The 23478-nt window shown below is 35.6% G+C and overlaps 1 protein-coding gene across 17 annotated transcripts in view; it reads right to left on the bottom strand.

Moving 5' to 3' along the window:
• VPS13B (vacuolar protein sorting 13 homolog B) overlaps window positions 1–23478 on the bottom strand; it is an 869944-nt gene that overhangs the window by 305806 nt on the left and 540660 nt on the right. For all 17 annotated transcript variants that reach the window (XM_031013639.3, XM_055348088.2, XM_031013638.3 and 14 more), the window contains exon 31: window positions 16152–16355. In XM_031013639.3, coding sequence (XP_030869499.3) covers window positions 16152–16355 — 204 coding nt within the window. The remainder of the gene's footprint in view (window positions 1–16151; window positions 16356–23478) is intronic.

Raw genomic sequence — 23478 nt, 5'->3', positions numbered from 1 at the left:
TTACTGCGGCACTATTCACAATAGCAAAGACTTGGAACCAACCCAAATGTCCATCAATGATAGACTAGATTAAGAAAATGTGGCACATATACCCCATGGAATACTATGCAGCCATAAAAATGATGAGTTCACGTCCTTTGTAGGGACATGGATGAAGCTGGAAACCATCATTCTCAGCAAACTATTGCAAGAACAAAAAACCAAACACCGCATGTTCTCACTCATAGGTGGGAATTGAACAATGAGAACACTTGGACACAGGGTGGGGAACATCACACAGCAGGGCCTGTTGTGGGGTGGGGGGAGGGAAAGCATTAGGAGATATACCCAATGTAAATGACGAGTTAATGGGTGCTGCAAACCAACATGGCACATGTATACATATGTAACAAACCTGTATGTTGTGCACATGTACCCTAGAACTTAAAGTATAATAATAAAAAAATTATTAATTTCAAAGGAAGTACATGGTAAAAGATGAAACTGGAAAACATTATTGAGAAAGCAAAGTTTGTGCTGGTATAGATCTTCAAGTCCACTGCATATATTCTTAGTTTTCATTTTATCAACTAATAATACATTTATGTTTTGTTAGCAAGCCATACCTCAAATTTCCCTTCAAGCTATTAACTTAATATTCCTTTTAAATATGCCCTTATTATTCCCTTATATCATAAAATGATAAAGTTGAAATCAGAGAATTGGCATAAATTATCTCATGAAAAAGCCTAGTTAAAATTCAAGTCTTTCTACACCATTTTTTGTTTTTATCAGAGTAGTCCAGAGAATACTCTGGTCTTTTGTTAAACTTGCAATGAGCAGAGCTCTATATGGTGTCTGCCAAAAAAGCAAATTGGATCATCTGGTTCTATGACACATAAGTATTGGATTTCAAGAAAGTAAATTCTAAAGAATTAAGAGATCTGGTGAGTAGAGAGTAACAGGAAGAAGTATTAAAATCTGTGACTATAGAGGAAGGGTTGAGATCCTGAGAGACATCATAATTATAGCCTAATAGCTCAAATTCCATAAAATGACCAATGTGAGAAACATATAACATCTGATGTGCTCTCATAGGGGAGTGCTAAAATATATGATGTATTAAAAATACCTTAAAATGGAAAAGTTGGCAGGGAACCAAATAAGAGCAAACATTAACAACCAAGGGCAATGAAAAAAAGGGTACTTGTCCATATTATACATTTCTCTCCATCATGTGATAAATTAAATCAGTAACACAAAATATGAAAGACCCTTGACCTTAGAAGTAATAACAAAATATAAATAAGTCAGTAGTCTTATAAAACTATTATTTTTCTGGTATATAGTATTAAGTTTTATGATATCTCTGGTAAATATTTGAGGTAATGGTAAATATTTTTAAAAATCATTGAAAATCTTTACAGATTCAAATATTTTCAGGAATAAATTCAAAAGAAAAACAGAAAAGAAACATTAAATAACTACAATTAAGAATTAAATTCTGTCAGTATTTTACCATATAACAGTCTAAGTTTCAAAATTCAAAAGAAGGAACTAAAACACAAAGTATTAACTGAGGTTGTTAATGACCTTAGGGTCATTAAATTGAGAGGGTCCACACTCTTAATGAATCGAGGGAATAGAGTTTAACAGGTATTTGAGATAAGGCAAGGAGTTTTAAATGAGCTGCCTACCTAGATCTGGGGCCCCTGAAGGGCCAGAAAAACATCAACCCATCAGAAACAGGAAAGAATAAGAAAGTTTGCCTGTCTTGGCAAGAGAGCTTGTTGAAAAAACAAATATCTCCCTGGAAAATTAAAAATAATGAGAAATATCCTACGTGTATTAAGTGGCTCTAACTTATATTACCTGGGTGGTCCTCAAATACCCCTTCTGTTATTTATACAGCAGTAGCACCAGAATTTTGATAACCCTGGGGCATCTGTCAGAAACAGATGCAAAACCTCTCTAGAAAACATGTCCTCAATGACAAAAAGGATACTCAAGGGAAAAAGATCATTGAAGATAAGCTTCTAATACAGACTATTTTATATATATATAAAAATCCTTATTAGCAAGAGGAAAATTAGATCCCATTTTCAAAAGCATTATCAAGAACTTTTGATAATAAAATTTAATAGATACTAAATTACAATAAAAATTTTGCTTAAAATTACTAAAAACATACAGAATTAAAAAAACATAAGAAAAAAAGCAAGGCACTATTAAAAAGGGCAAAACAGGTTTGAAAAACAACCAAAGAGAATTTCCAAAAATAAAAAATACAGTTACTAAAGTTAAAGACATAATAGGTGGGATAAATAGCATTTAGATATAGCTTAAGACTAGAATATAGATTTGACAAAATTCCAGAATGTACTAAAATAAATTTTAAAATGCAAAGTTTAAAAGGAAAACGAAGAGACATGGAGAGATGAGTCCAACATATATAACTAGAATTCCAAAATGAGAGAACAGAAAGAAAGGAAAAGAGAAAATACTAAAGAAAAAATAGCTGAGGATTTTCCCAGAAATGATGAAATATAAGAATTCATAGACTCAGGAAGCACAGTGTGTCCTGGTTCAGACAAATACAAGGAAATCCACAAGCTTGGTGAAACTGCTCATCACCCATGATGATGAAAAGATATTAAATTCAGCTGGAGAAAACAGATTACAGCATTCCAAGGCACATAGGGTTACAGGAGCTGTAGAATCAATAATTCGCTGATGTACTCCAATAAAACAATGGTTTAATGTATGTCTACATTGTCCATATAAACAAAGAAATGGTATAATTATCTGTACCTATCATGTAGTAATATAGAGGATTATGTCCATAGAAATTTATTAAACCCTCGATGAAAATAACAAAACATTGACTATTTTAAGGTTCTAAGCAAATAACAGAAAAATAATCATGTGAGTTGGCAAAAGCTCTTCTAGTAAGCTTTGGGAGGTATAGATTGTAAACAAAAAAAAAGTATAGTTCTCTGAAATTGTTACTAAGCAAGAAGGTACAGGTGTATGCCATATGCACTCAAGAAAACACATGTGTCAGAAAGGCTGTGGTCATCTTTCTTGGACTCGGAATATTTACACTAAGGTTCTTCTGCCCATCTGTCATACATTTTGGTATGCCTTTGTGGGAAATACTAAAGGAGTTTAAGAATCACACTTCAAAAACTGCATATTATGAAAGACCAGAAGTAGGAAAAGTGGTACCAAGGTTCCCAAAATATTCCACCAAAAAAGTCAGAATAAGAAATGCTAGATGGTCTGTGTGCATAGAGCAATTCTTTTTTCTTTTTTTTTTTTTCCCCCTTTTGTGTATGAGAAAGGGTCTCCCTCTGTCTTTGTCACCCAGGCTAGAGTGGAGTGGCATGATCTTGGCTCACTGCAACCTCTGCCTCCTGGGCTCAAGTCATCCCAGTACCTCAGCCTCCTAAGTAGTTAGGGCTATAAGTGTGTGGACTGCACACCCGGCTAATTTTTGTATTTTTCGTAGAGACGGGGTTTCGCCATGCTGCCCAGGCTGGTGCACAGAGCAATTCTTATGCAACATAAAGATTTTCTTAGTATGTCATTATGGCTGAACTTTAGATGGAAGATGCTAGAGCAGGAGATACTTAAAACTTGTGGTAATCGGCCAGGCGCGGTGGCTCACGCCTGTAATCCCAGCACTTTGGGAGGCCGAGGCGGGCGGATCACGAGGTCAGGAGATCGAGACCATCCTGGCTAACATGGTGAGACCCCGTCTCTACTAAAAATACAACAACAACAAAAAAAATTAGCCGGGCGTGGTGGCGGGCGCCTGTAGTCCCAGCTACTCAGGAGGCTGAGGCAGGAGAATGGCGTGAACCCAGGAGACAGAGCTTGCAGTGAGCCGAAATTGCGCCACTGCACTCCAGCCTGGGCGATAGAGCAAGACTCCATCTCAAAAAAAAAAACAAAAAAACAAAAAAAAACTTGTGGTAATCACCTGAGACCATCTCTTACAGTAGTTATTCCTAAATATGAAAACAGTAATATTCCCAAACATTTATTATAAACAATCTGCTACCTGGAAAACTATGTGTTACATAAACCTATTCCTAGATATTCTTCTGTTTATATTAATGGGAGGCATAAAGATAAATAATTTAAATCCTATAGGAACTTAAAAAATGAAATAGTTGGCCAGGCACGGTGACTCATACCTGTAATACTAGCACTTTGGGAGGCCGAGGTGGGTGGATTGCCTGAGGTCTGGAGTTCAAGATCAGTCTGGCCAACATGGTAAAACCCCATCTCTACAAAAAATACAAAAGTTAGCCAGGCGTGGTGGCGTGGGCCTGTAGTCCCAGCTACTTCGGAGGCTGAGGCAAGAGAATCGCTTGAACCCGGGAGGCAGAGGCTGCAGTGAGACGAGATTGCACCACTGCACTACAGCCTGGGTGACAGAGCAAGACTCCGTCTCAAAAAAAAAAAAAAATAATAATAATAGTTATCGGTATATGTCCATTTAGAGGCTTTTTTTTTCAACAGGAGCACTATCCAATGACTTTCAAATGCAATTAAAATAAAATTCAAACTCCCTCTGACTTACAAAACCGTTCATTATTTAGCCATTTTCTCCCTAAAACTCCTCTGCTATTACTTCTTTCCTCCCAGCCAGGTATGATCCCTTAAACGTGCTCAACTTGTTCCTACTCAAGTGTCTTTGCTCTTCCTAAAACACTCTCAGCAGAAACACTCCAGGTGTATTTGAACGGATAGCTCATTTTTGTCAATCAGGTATTAGAAGGGGCCTTCCCTGAGCTCCAGTCTAAGGAAATTTCCCAATTACTCTTATTATATTACCCAGTTATATTATTTTCATAGCACTTATTACTCTGAAACTGAGAAAAATGGATTGAGGGCTTCCTATGGTGCCAGGTCCTTTGCTAGGTGCTGAAACAACAATGGCAAAAATGGATACATAATGCTGTTTCTCACGGAATTCAGTTTAGCAGGAAAGATAACTAAACAAAGTAATCATAAGGTATGATAAGTATAATAATAAGGAAAGTACAGAGAGGTGTGGAAATACTCAATAGGGGACCTAATCTTTTATCTCAAGGTGCTGAACATACACAAAGAATTAATCTATAAAGACATATAAAGCATCTTGTGCACAATGCTACAAGAACTACAGCTTGAAATGATGATTTTTAAGGTACATTTAAAGAAAGTATCAGTATAAATTTAGTTCGGCAAAATTAAATAATGTTAAAATAAAATATTCTCATTCTTGAAAAAAAAAATACCAACAAAAACTTCCCTGCCAAAACAAAAGAACAAAACAAAGGTTAATATATTTGTAATGGAGATCACAAGTGCTACGTCTATTTATTACAATATCTAGAAGACAGTTTTATGAGCATACTAAATTAAAATATTAACTTAATTCAATTTTACTGAGATGTCCAATGGATAATAGCTCTGATTCCAGTTGTTTATATCTATAACCTGGAACTGCTGGTCATCTAATTTTACTTGTTAGAACTTTTCAAAGGAAAAGCTTAAAAAAAAACTTCATGGAAGAGGGAGCGACTAGGAGTATTGCTGAATGTTTCTCAGAGAAGAGAACATTAGAAACTGTGTGTTGAGGATTTAGATAGGAATACACTAAGGGAGAGAAGGTCAGGAGATTTTTTAAATTTCATTTTTAAAGCTTCAATAATATGGCTGGGTACAGTGGCTCACGCCTATAATGCAGTGCTTTGGGAGGATGAGGCAGGAGGATCATTAGAGCCCAGGAGTTGGAGGTTACAGTGAACTATGATCACGACATAGTGAACTATAAGTGACACAGTGAGACCCTGTCATTCATAAATAAACCAGTAAACTTCAATAGTATGTACTGTTGTACCAGTTATAGTGCTCACAGAATTATACAGGATAATGTATAAAAGTTACATGTTGTACAAATGCTTTTAAAATACATTCTTGATATAATCCTGTTTGGCCCCTTCTCTTAAAAAGAAAACACCATGGCTGGGCACAGTGGCTCACGCTGGGCACAGTGGCCTCTCACTACTTTGGGAGGCCAAGGCTGGTGGATCACCTGAGGTCAGGAGTTTAAGACCAGCCTGGCCAACATGGTGGAACCCCATCTCTACTAAAAATACAAAAATCAGCTGGGCATGGCGGCACATGCCTGTAATTCCAGCTACTCAGGAGGCTGAGAGGCAGGAGAATTGCTTGAACCCAGGAGGCGGAGATTGCAGTGAACCGAGACTGCACCACTACACTCCAGCCTGAGTGACAGAGTGAGACTCCATCTCAAAAAAAAAAAAAAAAAAAGAAGAAAACACCATAGGAGGGAAACTGGCTATTTAGGGCTTTGGTCAGTTGGGTTTCAATGAATCAAGGCATTATCTATCTATCCGTCTTAGCTGTAAGATGACTGTAAAGTAATTGAAAATATAGAAGATTTTAAAATTTTATCGTATGCTACCATGATAATTATATACAATTTAAACATTTTCTTATTTTTTAGTGCCTACTATATCAGTCAGTAACTACACTAAGATATAAAGAAGAGTAAGACCAGGCAAGACAGGATCTCTGTCCTGTTATATCTACACCATCTTTTTATATTGCCACAGGACACTCTCAGCCAACATGTAAGGAAGAAGATATCTGCTGGCTGCTAAGCACGAAAAACCAACTGCTGCCCCCTGTTGTAATATGAATCCTTTTGCCTTCCCACTCACTTTCCAGGAACTTTTTAGGCAGGAAGAAAAATTCACATTTTTCATGTAAAGGCATGGTAAGGTTTAAGGAAATTATAAAATCGTATCATTCAAGTAGGTTTAGGTCAATCTAGGCATTAACCTACAAAGTATGAGAATTAGATTTGGCCTCCCAAAGTAGTGACAGACCACTGTGCTCAGCGTGAGCCACTGTACCCAAATTTTGCTTAGGTCTTAGCTTGATGTCCTCACAAGTTAGTAAGATAAAAGTGATGTTTTTCAGGTTGAAAATTTAAAACAAAGAAAACTTCTTTCTTTCCATATTCCTATCTACAATTCCAGATGCAATTCTGGAAAAAATCTCATGTTTGATTAATCACTAATCAAACTATGCTGGGGGTCCTGTGCGGTGTGAACATTTGGGGAATAGTCTCAAAAATAAACATAAAAGAGATCTAAGGACACAGAGAATAGTCGTAATCTCTCAGAAATAAAGCTAGAAATATATGGTTTAGGAATTTTAATGCCTACACATAGCCATAGTTCCCCATATTCAATGTTACCAATCCTGAGAAGTATAAGACCGATGAACTTTAGGAATATGTCATGTCAGATTCAAAGTCAGCTTGCTAAGCAAACATAGTAACAACAATTTTTAAAATTCTTTATGTGTAAAAAAAAAAAGCCCACAGAGTATTACATGTAATTTGTTATGTGTATATAAAAATATTTTAACAAACAAATATGCTGTAACTATTTCTGACAATGAAGTTTAAAAGATAAATTACCTAACAAAATCAAGTCAGAGATAGGAAGAAATAAAAGTATTATTATAAAAACAAAATTATTTACTTTTAAGTGTACTTTTACAAAGTCTATTAGAATTATATCTTTAAATATTATACATGAGAAAATTATATCAATATTAACTTGGAGAATTAAGACTTAGTGGTACTTTCAGGTAATCATAAGATAAACTTTCCACCTCCCCCTAAAGCACTAATATCCATATAAAGCAGCAAGTCACTTGAATGTGCAAACTGCACATGGCAGACATCAGTACATTTCCTCAGATTATAAAATAAACCCAGATGTAGCAAAAATGGTTGCTAAGAGAAAAAGAAAAAGAAAGTGATTAGCTAACAATGGACTTTAGCACAAGCCTACGAGGTCTGAGCCTTGAGCAGAAGAAAAGTAGTTGACTAGTAAGAGGAAGGAAACCAAGGTTCTACACATAGCTCTATTTTTTGTGACACTGGACAAGCCAAAGAACGACTTCAAATTTAGTTTACTGTAGTTTTTGTTTTATAACAACTTCCTAAGAATAATTCAGAGTTTAGAGTTTTGCAAAAGAAGAATCTTAACAAGATTTGGAAGATGGAGGGAAATAATAGCCAATATTCTTTGCAAGTCTTCATGTTTTAAATGCAGTGAAAGACCAATGGAAAGGTGCTGGCAGATTCTAGCTTGTTCTCACTTTTCCTGTCTCTGTGATCACTTCTTCTTCCTGACTCTTGACCCTGCTGAACAACAGCAACTCCAGCCTCCCGGCCTTACCCCAGATGCAGAGGCCACAGCCTCCCATTAATGTCTACCAGCTCTCTGGTAGTTTCAGTCCACCAGTTGGATGTGCTGCTGGATGTTTCCCAGGTTCTTGAAAGCTCCAAAGTTTTTAACCAGGTCAAGTGCTTCAGGAGGGTTGGTTGTGACTTTGATCCTTCAACTCCCTCTTCTGGACCTTTACTTCTCAGCTTTTTCTACAACTGGGTAAGATTTTATGCCTAAAATGAATCTCTTACTCTGTAATAGTCTATTGGTTCTGCTGCCTTAATTAAACCATGATATATTCCTTTGGAATAAAAAAAAAATCAAGGTTTTAGGAACAGAAGATCTTCAAGTTTTAAAATCTGATGATTCTCTACACTTAACTTCCCTACTCCCCACTCCCTACAACATACACATAGAAGCACATCACAATTAAAGACAAAATTTGAGTAATGTACCCAGAGGAATGAATGAAAATCATTATAAAGGTTGCCATTTAATATTGGTCAGGGAAGTAAACACATTATTCTTCATTATATCTTTTGAATTTCATCTATATTACCTATTCAGAAACAATTATATTAAGGTCCTATTTATACGTCTGTCAAGATTAATCATCAGAACTAAGCTACAACAGATCTAAAATTTTCTGTTTTTATTTGAATGAATATCTTTCATAAACATTCACATTCAGTCTCTTGATTAGTTGGCTCTACTTAATCATCACTCTGTCATTAATTAAGTTAGCCTTTATTTGGTATCTGTTATGTGCCAAGCATGACATTATGTGCCGGATAAAACATGCCACACTTTCATACTTCTAGCCTCTGGATCTACTGCCTCCTTCTTCAGAATGCTCCCTCTACTCTGCAGGCACCCATACTCTGTGGAAACAAGTTCAGAAGCCATGCACTCTGTGAAACCTTCTCTGAAACCCCACCGATAGACTCAATCATTCATTTCTTTTTTTTTCTTTTAAAAAGAGAAATGAATGATTGACTATTTTGTACCTATGTCAACTTTGCATTAATTTATCTTTTTGCTTATGTGCCTGTGCCTAAGATCTCCTATGTATATGGAATATATTTATCTTGATTTGGATGTGTTTCTTCTGTAAGCCTAACTATGCTATATTTGTCTATCATAGCATTCTTCACATTGCACTCTAATAGTTAAATAGCAAGTCTGTTTCTTTGATTGGATGCTGAACTTCTTACAGGATATATATTAGAATAATATTAGAAATTATTTCATTTTGTTTCTCCAGTGTAAAAGACCTTTGATGGCATACACTAGACATTCAAAAGTCTTTGTTTTTTATTACTGATTTATTTATTTGAGACAGAGTTTTGCTCTGTTGACGAGGATGGAGGTGAAGTGACGTGATCATAGCGCAATGCAGCCTTGAACTCCTGGGCTTAACTGATCCTCCTGCTTCAGCCTCAAGAGAAGCTAGGACCATAGGTGCATGCCACCATGCCCTGCTAATTAAAAAAAATTTGTTGTTGTTGTTGAGACAAGGTCTCACTATGTTGCCTAGGCTGATCTTAAACTCCTGGCTTCAAGCTATCCTCCTGCTTTGGCCTCTCAAAATGTTAGGATTACAAGCATGAGCCATCAAAATTCTGTTAATTTTTGACCACACACAGCCATCAAAAGTCTTTGTCAATTTTTGATGAGGATGACAGGATCATTCAATGGGGAAAGACTAGTATCTTTAGTAAATGATGACAGCACAACCGGAAACCCATATGTTAAAAAATGAAATTGGACCTTTACCTCATGCCATAAACAAAAAAATTCCATTATAAAAAAAATTTCTAAATCATGTATCTGATAAGGGTATAGCATCTAGAATAAATAAAGAACTCTTACAACTCATCAACAAGAAGTCAAGCAACTCAATTAAAAAACAGCCAAAAGGCCAGGTGCGGTGGCTCACACTGGTAATCCCAGAACTTTGAGAGGCTAAGGCTGGTGGATTGCTTGAGGTTAGAAGTTCGAGGCCAGCCTGGCCAACCTGGTGAAACTCCATCTCTACTAAAAATACAAAAATTGGCAGGGCACAGTGGCAGGTGCCTGTCATCCCAGGTACTTGGGAGGATGAGGCAGGAAAATGGGTTGAACCCAGGAGGCAGAGGTTACAGTGGGCTGAGATCATGCCACTGCACTCCAACCTGGGTGACAAAGCAAGACTCTGTCTCAAAAAAGCGTGGGGTGGGGGTGGGGGGGGCAAAAGACAAATAAGCTTTTCTCCAAAGAAAATACACAAACAGCCAACAAGCACACAAAAAGCTGCTCAAGTTCATTAATCATGATAGAGATGTAAGTGAAAACCACAATGATGTACCACCTCACACCCAGTAGGATGATGTGTTAGCTTACCAAAAAACAAACAAACAAAACAAAAGAAAGAAAGAAAAGTGAGTATTAGTAAGAATGTGGAGAAACGAACCCTCAAACATCGCTGGTGGGAATACAAAATGGTTCAGCCATTTTATGGTTGAAAAGAGTTTGGCAGTTTCTCAAAAAGCTGAACATAAAATTGCCATATGACCCTGTAATTCTACTTCTAGGTGTATACCCAAATATGTGAAAACAGGTACTCAAACAGGTACTTGCACAGCAATATCCATAGCAACATTATTCACAGTAGCCAAAAAGCAGAAACAGCTCAAATGTCCATCAGTGGATAAATGGATAGACAAATTGTAGTGTACAGATGATCCTCAACTCATAATGGGGTTATATCCTGACAAACTCATTGTAAATTGAATGCATCATAAGTCAAGAATGTATTTAATACACTTAACCAATCAAACATCATAGCTTAACCTAGCCTATCTTAAATGTGTTCAGAACACTTACATTGGCCTTGGTTGGGCAAAATCATCTAACAGAAAGCCTAGCTTATACCAAAACACTGAATATCTCATGTAGTTATTGAATACTGTACTGAAAGTGAAAACCGGAATGGCTGTACAGGTATGCAAAGTACAGTTTCTACTGAATGCATTATTATTTTTGCATCATCATAAAGTTGAAAAATCTTAAGTTGACCCATTATAAATCATAGATCACTTACATACACACAGTGGAATATTATTCGGCTATAAAAAGAATGAAGTACTGATATATGCTACAATTTGGATGAATATACAAAACAGTATGCTAAGTGAAAGAGGCCAGATATAAAAGGTCACATATCATATGATTCTATTTATATAAAATCTCCAGAATACATAAATTCATACAGACATGATAAATCCAGATTGGTGAATTTAGAGGCAGATTGGTGGTTGCTAGGAACTGGAAAGAGGGAGAAAGAGAGAGACAAACTGCCTACCAGGCAAGGGATTTTACTTTGGGGTGAAGAAAATGTTTTGGAACTAGACAGAGGTGGTAGTTGCTTAATATTGTAAATGTACTAAATGCCACTAAATGTTCACCTTAAATGGTTAATTTTATGTTATGTGAATTTATCTCCATAAATGACTAAAACACATACACACATACACAAACCATAAGTTAAATGAATTAAAAAACAAATAGGAGAGATACAACTAGGGCTAGGTGGCCATAAAATTTCCTAGAAAAATAAGGCTCATGTTCTTTGTTACGATAGAATTTGTGATTTTTAAGACACAATAACCTGTGACTTTTATAAGCTGGCACCTCCTAAATCTGAAAACTGAGTAAAGATAAGGAATAGGAAGGCTTGAAGCTGGATGCTATCATGTGATATTTAGAGGTTATGATTAGTGTAGTTGATGCTGTGATGTGCCACCAAGATTCTCCTTTATGATGAAAATATTCACTTCCCAGCTGCCATGCAAGTTGCATGCTGATGACTCCATTATTGCATTCCTCTCTGAAATTTACCCTGGCTGGCTGTATGTGCTTCTTCACCCAAATTTACACCCCTTCTCAGGGGCACATTCAATCACTTGTCAGTGAAGGACTATAATAATACATTTTATATATGGCAGTGCTATGTTCTAGGGATAAATCAATGAACATGATGACGATGATCTCTGTCCTCAGGTCCCAGAGGTAGTTATATAAGTAATTAGAATAAAATATGTTAAGTGATGTGATAGGAGCACACACAAATGTGACTTAACTCGGTCTTGTGACAGGCTCAGGGAAGGCTTCCTAGAAAACATGTCTACCATGATTGGCTCAGGGAAGGCTTCCTAGAAAACATGTCTACCATGATTTTATATTTAGAAAACCCCATCGTCTCAGCCCCAAATCTCCTTAAGCTGATAAGCAACTTCAGTAAAATCTCAGGATACAAAATCAATGTATAAAAATCACAAGCATTCCTATTCACCAATAACAGACAAACAGAGAGCCAAATCATGAGTGAACTCCCATTCACAATTGCTTCAAAGAGAATAAAATACCTAGGAATCCAACTTACAAGGGATGCGAAGGACCTCTTTAAGGAGAACTACAAACCACTGCTCAACGAAAGAAAAGAGGACACAAAGAAATGGAAGAACATTCCATGCTCACAGATAGGAAGAATCAATATCATGAAAATGGCCATACTGCCCAAGGTAATTTATAGATTCAATGCCATCCCCATCAAGCTACCAAAGACTTTCTTCACAGAATTGGAAAAAACTACTTTAAAGTTCATATGGAACCAAAAAAGAGCCCACATTGCCAAATCAATCCTAAGCCAAAAGAACAAAGCTGGAGGCATCACGCTATCTGACTTCAAACTATACTACATGGCTACAGTAACCAAAACAGCATGGTACTGGTACCAAAACAGAGATATAGACCAATGGAACAGAATAGAGCCCTCAGAAATAACGCCGCATATCTACAACCATCTGATCTTTGACAAACCTGACAAAAACAAGCAATGGGGAAAGGATTTCCTATATAATAAATGGTGCTCGGAAAACTGGCTAGCCATATGTAGAAAGCTGAAACTCAATCCCTTCCTTACACCTTATACAAAAATTAACTCAAGATGGATTAAAGACTTAAATGTTAGACCTAAAACCATAAAAACCCTAGAAGAAAACCTAGGCAATACCATTCAGGACACAGGCATGGGCAAGGACTTCATGACTAAAACACCAAAAGCAATGGCAACAAAAGCCAAAATTGACAAATGGGATCTAATTAAACTAAAGAGCTTCTGCACAGCAAAAGAAACTACCATCAGAGTGAACAGGCAACCTACAGAATGGGAGACAATTTTTGCAATCTATCTATCTGACAAAGGGCTAATATCCAGAATCTACAAAGAACTTAAACAAATTTACAACAAAAAATCAAATAACCCCATCAAAAAGTGGGTGAAGGATATGAACAGACACTTTTCAAAAGAAGACATTTATGCAGCCAACAGACACATGAAAAATGCTCATCACTGGCCATCAGAGAAATGCAAATCAAAACCAAAATAAGATACCATCTCACACCAGTTAGAATGGTGATCATTAAAAAGTCAGGAAACAACAGGTGCTGGAGTGGATGTGGAGAAATAGGAACACTTTTACACTGTTGGTGGGACTGTAAACTAGTTCAACCATTGTGGAAGACTGTGTGGCAATTCCTCAAGGATCTAGAACTAGAAATACCATTTGATCCAGCCATCCCATTACTGAGTATATACCCAAAGGATTATAAATCATGCTGCTATAAAGACACATGCACACGTATGTTTATTGCGGCACTATTCACAATAGCAAAGACCTGGAACCAACCCAAATGTCCATCAATGATAGACTGGATTAAGAAAATGTGGCACATATACCCCACGGAATACTATGCAGCCATAAAAAAGGATGAGTTCATGTCCTTTGTAGGGACATGGATGAAGCTGGAAACCATCATTGTGAGCAAACTATTGCAAGGACAGAAAACCAAACACTGCATGTTCTCACTCAGAGGTGGGAATTGAACAATGAGAACACTTGGACACAGAGTGGGGAGCATCACATACTGGGGCCTGTTGTGGGGTGGGGGTAGGGGGGAGGGATAGCATTAGGAGAAATACCTAATGTAAATGATGAGTTAATGGGTGCAGCACACCAACATGGCACATGTATTCATATGTAAGAAACCTGCACGTTGTGCACATGTACCCTAGAACTTAAAAGTATAATAAAAATAATAATAAAAAGAAAACATGATGTCTACTCTGAGGCTTGCTAAATGATAGGAGCTAGGCAAGTGAAGAGGGTGGGTTATGACAGTTACAGGTACAGAGAAGATCACATATAAAGACCTAAGGAGTACAAACTATATTTTACTGTTTGGTTTTTGATACATTATTTATCTTTTGTAGGCCTTAGTTTCTTCATGTATAATTAGGGAAAATAACAGTTCTTACCTGGTAGCATTATTGTGAAAATTAAGTTAAATAAATTGGGTAAAGTGATAAGCGTTGCATAATCCATTATTAATGTTGCTGCTATTATTATTGCCAAGACATGGACAAATGTAGTTTTGGTAGTAAAGGGCAGAACCTAAGCAATCAGAATTGCAAAAGGCATACAATGAAGTCTTCGGAAGACGTTTTCAAGAAATTCAATCAATAAACCACCATGGTATGCTACAAGCAACAGGTATTACTGATTCTATTTTATAAAGAGAAAAGCAGAAGAAAAATAATTAATACTTTCTTAAAATCATAAAGACCTCTAGTTTTACAATATAAAGGTATGTAGCTTTAATGTCTAATACCGCCTTTCTAGCAAATGATTGTACCTATTTCTCCGATGAGAACCACAAGTAGCCTGGGAAAGGTGGCAGTGACTATAAATCGTTAAGAGTACACATTCAGGACTACTTCATTTAAAAATGTTCTCTACGAGATTTCTTAAAGAACTAAAAGTAGAACTACCATTCAATCCAGCAGTCTCACCACTAGGTATCTTTTCAAAGGAAAATAAGTCATTATATGAAAAAGACACATGCACACACATGTTAATAGCAGCACAATTCACAATTGTAAAGAGGTGTAAACAATCGAAGTGCCCGTCAACCAATGAGTGGATAAAGAAAATGTGGTATATATACACCATGGTCTACTACTCAGCCATAAAAAAGAATGAAATAATGTCTTTTGCAGCAACTTAGATGGAACTGGTGGCCATTATTCTAAGGGAAGTAACTCAGGAATGGAAAACCAAGTATCATATATTCTCACTTACAAGTGGGAGCTAAGCTATGAGAATGCAAAGTCATAAGAATGATATAATGGACTTTGGGGACTCAGGGGTGGGGGTGGTGAGGAAGGGGAGTGAGGGATAAAAGACTACATATTGGACTCAGTGTATACTACTCAGGTGATGGGTGTACCAAGATCCCAGAAATCACCCCTAAATAACTTACACATGTAACCCAAAACTACCTGTACCCAAAAAACTATTGAAATAAAAAAATTAAAAAAGATCTATCAACATAGTTGCTTTTAGTTAAAGTGGATGGAAAAAACCCTAGAGCCAGAAACTCTTGTTTTTCCCCACACTCTAACTTAAACATAACTTCGCAGAGTATTCATTAATTTTTCTTGTTATTATAAGCAAAAAGGAGAGGCTAAACATCAAACAACTGACCCCAAATACAATAGATTTTAAGAGAAAATGTGTATCCTTTAGCCTGAAGTAGATTCTTTCAATAAATAGTAAGCTTTTTTTTTTCTGTGCTAACATAATCCTAAATTTGTAATAATTTCAATGTAACACTGGTAGGACTAGCAGGTTTCCACGCCAAATCATCAGCTACAATTACAAAATATTTTTTATGTTTATAATGAAAAGCAGAAACAATACAAAAATACTTAGGTTGGTTGGACATGCTAAAGATTGTATCACCAACTATTCTGGCAATGAAGTATTAGAAAGAGTAGAAAGTTTCTCAATCATTTCCTACCTGCTGGCCATATTCCACTCAAGGGCTGGATTTTGAGAATTCCTTTCAGTCTCTGTTACCACACCTCCTGAGACACTTTCCTTCTCTGGTTTTAGTTGATCCCACTGTGCAGTACCAATATTGATGGACTGCAGATCTATTTGGTATTGTCTGTCTTCGATTTCTGATCCAGGATCTCGAAGAATTCCTAAGTTCAAGGCTCTCCTGTAAAGGCAGTGAAAAAAACAAAAATAAAAACAAGAAAACAGATAAAATAACCATTCTATGTTTATTTTGTTCACTAACATAATGTCAATACCATTTTTTCCTTTGGATTACTGATGAATAAACTGGGGCACATCTATGAAAAAGGTTTCAGAAAGTTAGTACATATTATGACTTGAAAACATATCCAAAACTTATCACTTACAGTAATCTACACTATAATGATTTATTATGTTATTCCTGGCACGTTACTCTTTTTCTAAGTACTCTCACATACATGATTTCAATCCCTGAGATGCTCTGAGGTTCTATTTTATGTCCATTTTTACCAATGAGAAAATAATTCACAGAGTTTGAAAGACAGTTAAAGTTACAAAACTAGTATGGGACAAAACTACAACACAAATACAGGGTTTTTTCTTTGTTTGTTTTTTGTTTTTTACTCAAAACCCTTTCCCTTGCTAATCATCTACTTTCTTCTGAGCTTTGATTTCTTGTTAGGAAAGGTAATGGAGCCTTCTTAATCTATTTCACCCCTTCAACCCTTGCTCTTCATTCTTTATGTAACCCAAATGTAGTTGTTGAGAAATGACAAGGTTTCTGATGTAGAATAATAGTGAGGTTTACTGCCCTATATAGAGTTGGAACATACAACGTTGATCCTATTGGGTCCACTGCTAAGTAAATGAATAAAATAATCTGTAAAGTTAAATTAAAGGAAGTAAATACATAAAAATTTTCATGAAGGTTTTAGAGTAAAATAGCAAGGCAATAAGGTAGGGTGGGAAGCACAAAGTTTGAGAGCCAGAGAAAACTTAAGTCTGCCTGAATTTGGGGCTTTTTTCTTATGTTAAGTTTTGTTGGTTCAGAAAAGTTTTAAAGTAGATGATCAAAAGAAAAAATAGTATTTGGCCCCCATAAAAGTTTTTATCAGAAGAAAAGTTGAAATAACAAAGAGAATAAAAATAGCCTTACTAGTAGAAATATTTTTAAAAGCTTCAATTACAGACATTAGAAAAAAATACAATTAAGTTAATTACATCAGTTGAACACTAACGAAACTTATTATTGGGAGGTGATGGGGGGAGTGTTGGGTCCTAGTGTGAAAAGTACAGAAAAAGGCAAAATCTGATTCAGTTTATGCCTTGGTTGACTAAGAAGGTGTGGAGGTCAGAACAAGCACTCCCAGAGGCTGGTTAAATGATAATGGACAGTGAATGACTGCTCAGACTCAAGACAACGGGTGTCTGGGCCAGCTGCTCAGGACTGGGCCAGGCAAGGTGAGGGCTGACATTAATTAATTCAAGTGAAGAGAGAAGCAAGGAGCAGACCTGAGTGGAATAAGCAAGTGGCTCAGGTAGTGAGATGTCAGAAAGAGTTATGAACAGGGGAAAAGGGGAACAAATAGCCACTGGTCAACAAGCCAAAGCAGGAGCCAGAGAAACTGAGGATAATTCTCATGATTCCTAAGGTAGGAGCTGGATCTGTGTTTTCTCCTTTCTAACTTAGAAAAATTACAGGAAAGGTGAACCAAAATTTTATGCAAACTCAAGAACTGCATTAGAAATAGGGCTCATAAGAGGGCCATTAATCCTTTCAATTTGCCTTAAGGTAAAGAGAAAAGGAATGAATGACAGTGGGGGTAGGAAGGAGAGGCATTTTGAGAGTCTCTCTGTAGAAGAATGTTCTAGTTTCATTTAAATATTGGTGTAATTCTGTTAATTCTTAAGAGGCCCAGCTCACCTAACTCTGTTTTTATGAAGCTTTTCCTGATCACCCTTCCTCCAAACTCCCCCTTCCCAAATCTCTGTTCTTAGGGTCTCTCTATGCTTGTAAATATAATAATACCACATTGACTTATCAGTCTTCCCAAATATACCACACATTTCTTGAGGTCAGGAACTATCTATACTATCTAGCAACAGGTAAATGCTGTTTCAATTCACTGATTTGTACTGACATAAATCTTTACAAATCTCAGGCGGAGAACCTATCTGTACACAGCAATAAGAGCACATAGTCTTTAAAAGACTAAACTTTTGAATCAGGGCCACATAAATTCTGATAGCCAGCAAATATCTGAGGCAGTTGATGGCCTAACCTATTTCCCTAGATTATTACTCACCATATAAACATTACTTTTACCTATTTTAAAACAGCCAATGCTCTCTACATTTTAAATAAACTCCCTAAACATATTTTTAAGGTGAACTAAAATACTTTAAGAATACCTTTGAAGGAAAAAAAATGAAAACAAAATTAGTGCTATATTAAAAGACAAATCAACCTAATCCCAACGTAAACAACTGATTTCCTGTTTCCCTTGATACATGGAAAAACTGTATAATTAACAAGATTACAATCACAAAAACACCAAGTTTCATCAGAGTTTTTCATTGCTTTTAGGCTTGAAATTTCCCATTTTTTTTTTTTGGACTTAAATTAAGCTATGTTTCTCCTGCCATCATTTATCAATTATTTCCCACAGGTTCTTCTTCCCTATGCAAAAATACTTTCCATTTTGAGTGATAGCCAGATACTTCCAAAAATGGTAATGTTCAAATTTCAAACTTTTAGGGATTAGGATTAGTATTTCTATATTTTTTCTCATTGCTTGCTTTTAAAATTAAACTATATATTTGATATATTGACATATATGTGACATATTTGATTTGAAAAAATTCAGAGTAATTTATAATATTTGAGTATATAAATCCAGCTTAAAAGTTAATTGCAAAACCTTCCAAATCTCAGTTGGGGAAAGTAGGATAAGCAGCTGATTTATGTGAGTTTTAGTCTCAGACTTTCCAATGATCATGAGCTTGCAGAAATTATTTAACTTCTCTGTGCTTTAGCTATTTTGATATGACTATTATAAAGATAAATAAAATATATGTGTAATTGAAAAACTATTCATAAAGTACCTTATAGATTTTATGACTATTATGGAAGTATATTATCTTATATGATTCTGAATGAACAGCATATTTAAATCACCAACTAATCACAGATGCACAAGTATCAAGATAAAACAAAATCCACTTTATGAATGAACTGCAATGAAAACGATAAAGATAAATGTTCCTTAACATTTCTAGTATCACCTATTTCTGAATATGGCACATTAGAAACTCTGAATGAACCTCCTGGCTCTCATAACAAATTGCTTTAACAAATCTAAAGTATTTTTTCAGACACATCCTGGAGCCAACACCAATAACAGAATAACAGAAGCTGGGAAGTCTCCCAAATAATGTGAAACCAGGAACCATGATAAATAAGCACCTGCCAAAGCTGGCTTTTACTCTAAGGTTTTCTGCTAAATCCTGCAGACACTGATTTTCTGCTCTGTTAACCGCACAGGAGGAGATGATGCTCAGGGCTCACGCAAATGATGAATCTATTTAATAGAAAACAATTCATATAAAGCTGAGATCACCAAGGGTCAACAGTAGTGAAAGGGTGAATTAGAAACAGCCCTTCTAGGGACCTCTGTGGTGATAGGACAGTTCTGTATCTTGATTGTGATGGTGGTTACATGAATCTACATGTGACAAAATTACATAGAGCACTATATACATTAACACAACTAAGTGCATGTAAAACTGGCAGAATCTGAATACAACTGTGTATTGATTGTATTAATGTCAACTTCCTGGTCTTGATATTGTACTATAGTTATACAAGACGTTTCCATTGAGGGAAACTGGGTAAAGTGCACACAGGACTTCTCCAAATATTTTTTGTAATTCTTTATGAATCTATATTTCAAAATATATTTTTTAAAGCAACAGTTCTCCTTATGCTCATGTAGAAATGGACAAGGTAATTTATCAACTTACCTGTCTTTACCTTACTAATGGGTAAAGGGGGAAAAAAAAAAACCAAAATAAAAACCAACCAACCCACAAAACCCAAACTAAAAAGCAATGTTCCCAGATTTTGCAGTCATGAGCCAGGACTTGGAAGTTTGAGTCTCAAATATGGTATGAACAAAAATTCAGTCTGGACGGTCTTGCTCCAGGTAGACAGTGCTGCCAGATGACATGTAAAGGCAAAAGTAAAAGCACAATCTCTTGGGATGAAATCAATTTCAACTCAAAGAACTTCCACAGATCGGGTTCCAAGTGAAATGAGACACTCACAGACAAAATTCACAATTCACACAACAGCAGTAACAATGGACAGACTAGCAAACATAAAATATAAAATAATTATTTAAAAAGCAAAAAAGCATCTTCAAAATATGAGCAGGGAACAAGACTTTAAAAAGAACCATGTAGAACTACAAATGAGAAAAAAAATAAAACTCGAGCAGATTAAGCCCAGCTAAAGTGATAGTGAATTAAAAGAAAGGTCCAATGAAATCCAGAATTTAATCCAAAGAGACAAGGAAATACTATAAATGAAAGAAGGTTAAGATTCATGGAGAATAGAGAGAGAAAGTCTAAAAAATGCTTAATTAAAGCTTGAGGGAGGTAATAGACAGAACAAGGAGGAGGCAATATTTGAAGAGATAATATCTTATAATTATTCCACAATTATTGAAAAATGCCAAGCCCTAAATCCAGGCAGCCCAAAGTATCCCAAGAAATAATCATAAGGAAGACATTGGTAAATATATGACTAAGTCTAAACATATATTATGTTTAAATTAATAATAATGATGTCTAAATTGTGATGAGAAATCAGGCCAAAAATAAGACACTGGATAATAATATATAAATAAGGGGACCATATAATTTGAGATAAAATGTTCTAAGTTTCTTGTATTGTTGAAGAAGAAGAAAAAGATATTAACTTCAGACTTCTGTTAAGTACACGTTAACATAGCCAGAGTAGCCACTAAAATAACAGATATGGAACACATAACTTCCAAATAAATAAAAATTAGAATGTCAGAAATGAAAAACCAAAGTTGGGCAAGTAGAAAGCACCTAAGAAGAAGATACAAATAAAAATCCAAACATAATAATCAGCATAAATATAAATAATTTAAACTCTCCCATTAAAAGATAAAAACTGTCAGATTGCATTTAATAAATCAATTAATATTCTGTTTTTTATAAGACACACCTAAAACTTTAGGGCACAGAAAGAGTCAACATATGCAAAAATATATATTAAGCAAACATTTGACAAAAAAACTTAAGTAATTAAATTTACATTACATTATACAACATAGACTTTAACTCTATTTAAAAATAGAGTTACTGCCTGAAGACAAAAGATTCAGTACATTTGGAGGTTAAGACAATTCTAAATTTATTTGTAAAAACAGCCTCAAAACATATAAAAGAAAAACTGATAGCTCTACAAGGAGAAACTGACAAATCTGTCCTCCATGGTGGAAAACTTTAACCCTCTAAGCAGGTAAGAAGAAAAATACAGAAAAACTGAAAAACATAATATGTGTGATGAGGTGAACATTTACAGAACACAGTATCTGACAACTGGAGAATACATATTTTTCTCAAGCACACACGAACATTTATAAAATACGACAACCTGCTAGGCCATAAAGCTAGCCTCAGTACATTTCAGTGAATTAGTATCATATAGACTGTATCCTCTGAGCACAATACAATTCAGTTAGATATTTTATTAAAGAAGAGAATTCACAAAACTGCCTATGTTTAGAAATTTTAAAACACACTTCTAAATGAGTCATCCACTGGTCAAAAAAATCATAATAAAAGTTAATACTTAAAAGCAAATGTTATGCATTAAACATTGTAGGATGCAGTTCAAGTGGCACAGGATAATTTATTGTCTAAAATACTAGTTTTAGCAAATAAAAAAGGCTCAATAAGCTGAACATAAAAAGTAGAATAAACTAAAAGAAAGAGGGAAGGATATAGAGCACAATAAAAAAGATCAACAAAGCCAAAGATAGACAAATTTCTAGCATTAAAGGGGAAAAAAGATAAAGATAGAAGGCAAAATAAACTATTTGCAAGAAAAAAGGAAACATATAACTAGGATGTTGTGAAGATTAAATAGTTAAATGAATAGGAAGATTTATAGCAACAAAGATTTTACGGCTTACTGTGAAAAAAAAAAAATCTCTCCTAGTCGTCACTGTCCCTAGAAGATATTTCTATTAATATAGTGTCCTCTAATTTCTCCTACCAAATATAACATTACTTCTTCTATAACTCTTTTTCTACATGAAAATGACTCTATTTTAAAACCATATTGTTACAAAATAAAACTGCTAGTAAAGTAGTAAGTGGTAGAAAGCAACCAGGTTCTTCCCTACTCATAGCCTTAGTCAGGACTTCAAAATTATATTCTTCTATCAAAACAGCCCTTCCTCCAGTGACCTGACTTGCATTATTTATTGGGCACTGTATGTCAGGTATTGTGATAGGCCCTAAGAATAATAGGTCTCTGGATGGTCCCTGCCCTCATAACACTTACAGTCTAATGTGGGATTTAGAGGCAATTATACAACACTTAATACTCCAAAAGGTTATGTATAAAATAAAATTGGAAGCACATAGAAGGGACACCTGACCCAGACTTGGAAGGCCCAGGAAAGAGGAAGGCAACATAGAAACAAGTTCAAAAAAGCCCAGTTATCTCATTTCATACAAGAAAGAATCTCCAGCAGAGGAAATAGCAGGTTCAAAGGCTGAAAGGTGTGAGGCAGTAGCACATCTAGAAACCCTGAAAAGGCTCTGAACAGCGGGCCTGGACAGAGGCAGGGGAGAAAGCAATGGTATAAGGCATGGAGGTTTCCAGCCAAAGACAGGCCGTTTTGTACCAACTATCAGAGACTTGTATGAGGCCCAGTGTTTGAGGAAGAGGTGCAGCCCACAAGATGGGCTTGCCTTGCAAACTGGCATTTTATCCCGTGCCAAATAGGTTGCATAAATTCTGTAGTAGCACAATAGCCAAGAGGAGAGAAAAACCTGGGTTTCTGTCTTAATTATGAAAATTAAGTGAGATAATATATAGAGAGCCTGGCACAGAAGTCATCACATCATAAAAACTTCAAAAATTGTCAGAAAAAAAAAAAACCCTACTTTGAAATCTTTCCTCAGACTCTGTATAAAATGTCAAATAGAAGTAAAATGACTGGAAAGTGAGAATAAGACAGACTTAGCTGGATAAAGCA

Source organism: Gorilla gorilla, chromosome 7, assembly GCF_029281585.2.
Source record: "Gorilla gorilla gorilla isolate KB3781 chromosome 7, NHGRI_mGorGor1-v2.1_pri, whole genome shotgun sequence".
In the NCBI taxonomy this organism is placed as follows: Eukaryota; Metazoa; Chordata; class Mammalia; order Primates; family Hominidae; genus Gorilla; species Gorilla gorilla.
Note: the sequence above shows the minus strand (reverse complement) of the source record. Positions and strands in the feature narration are given on the sequence as shown.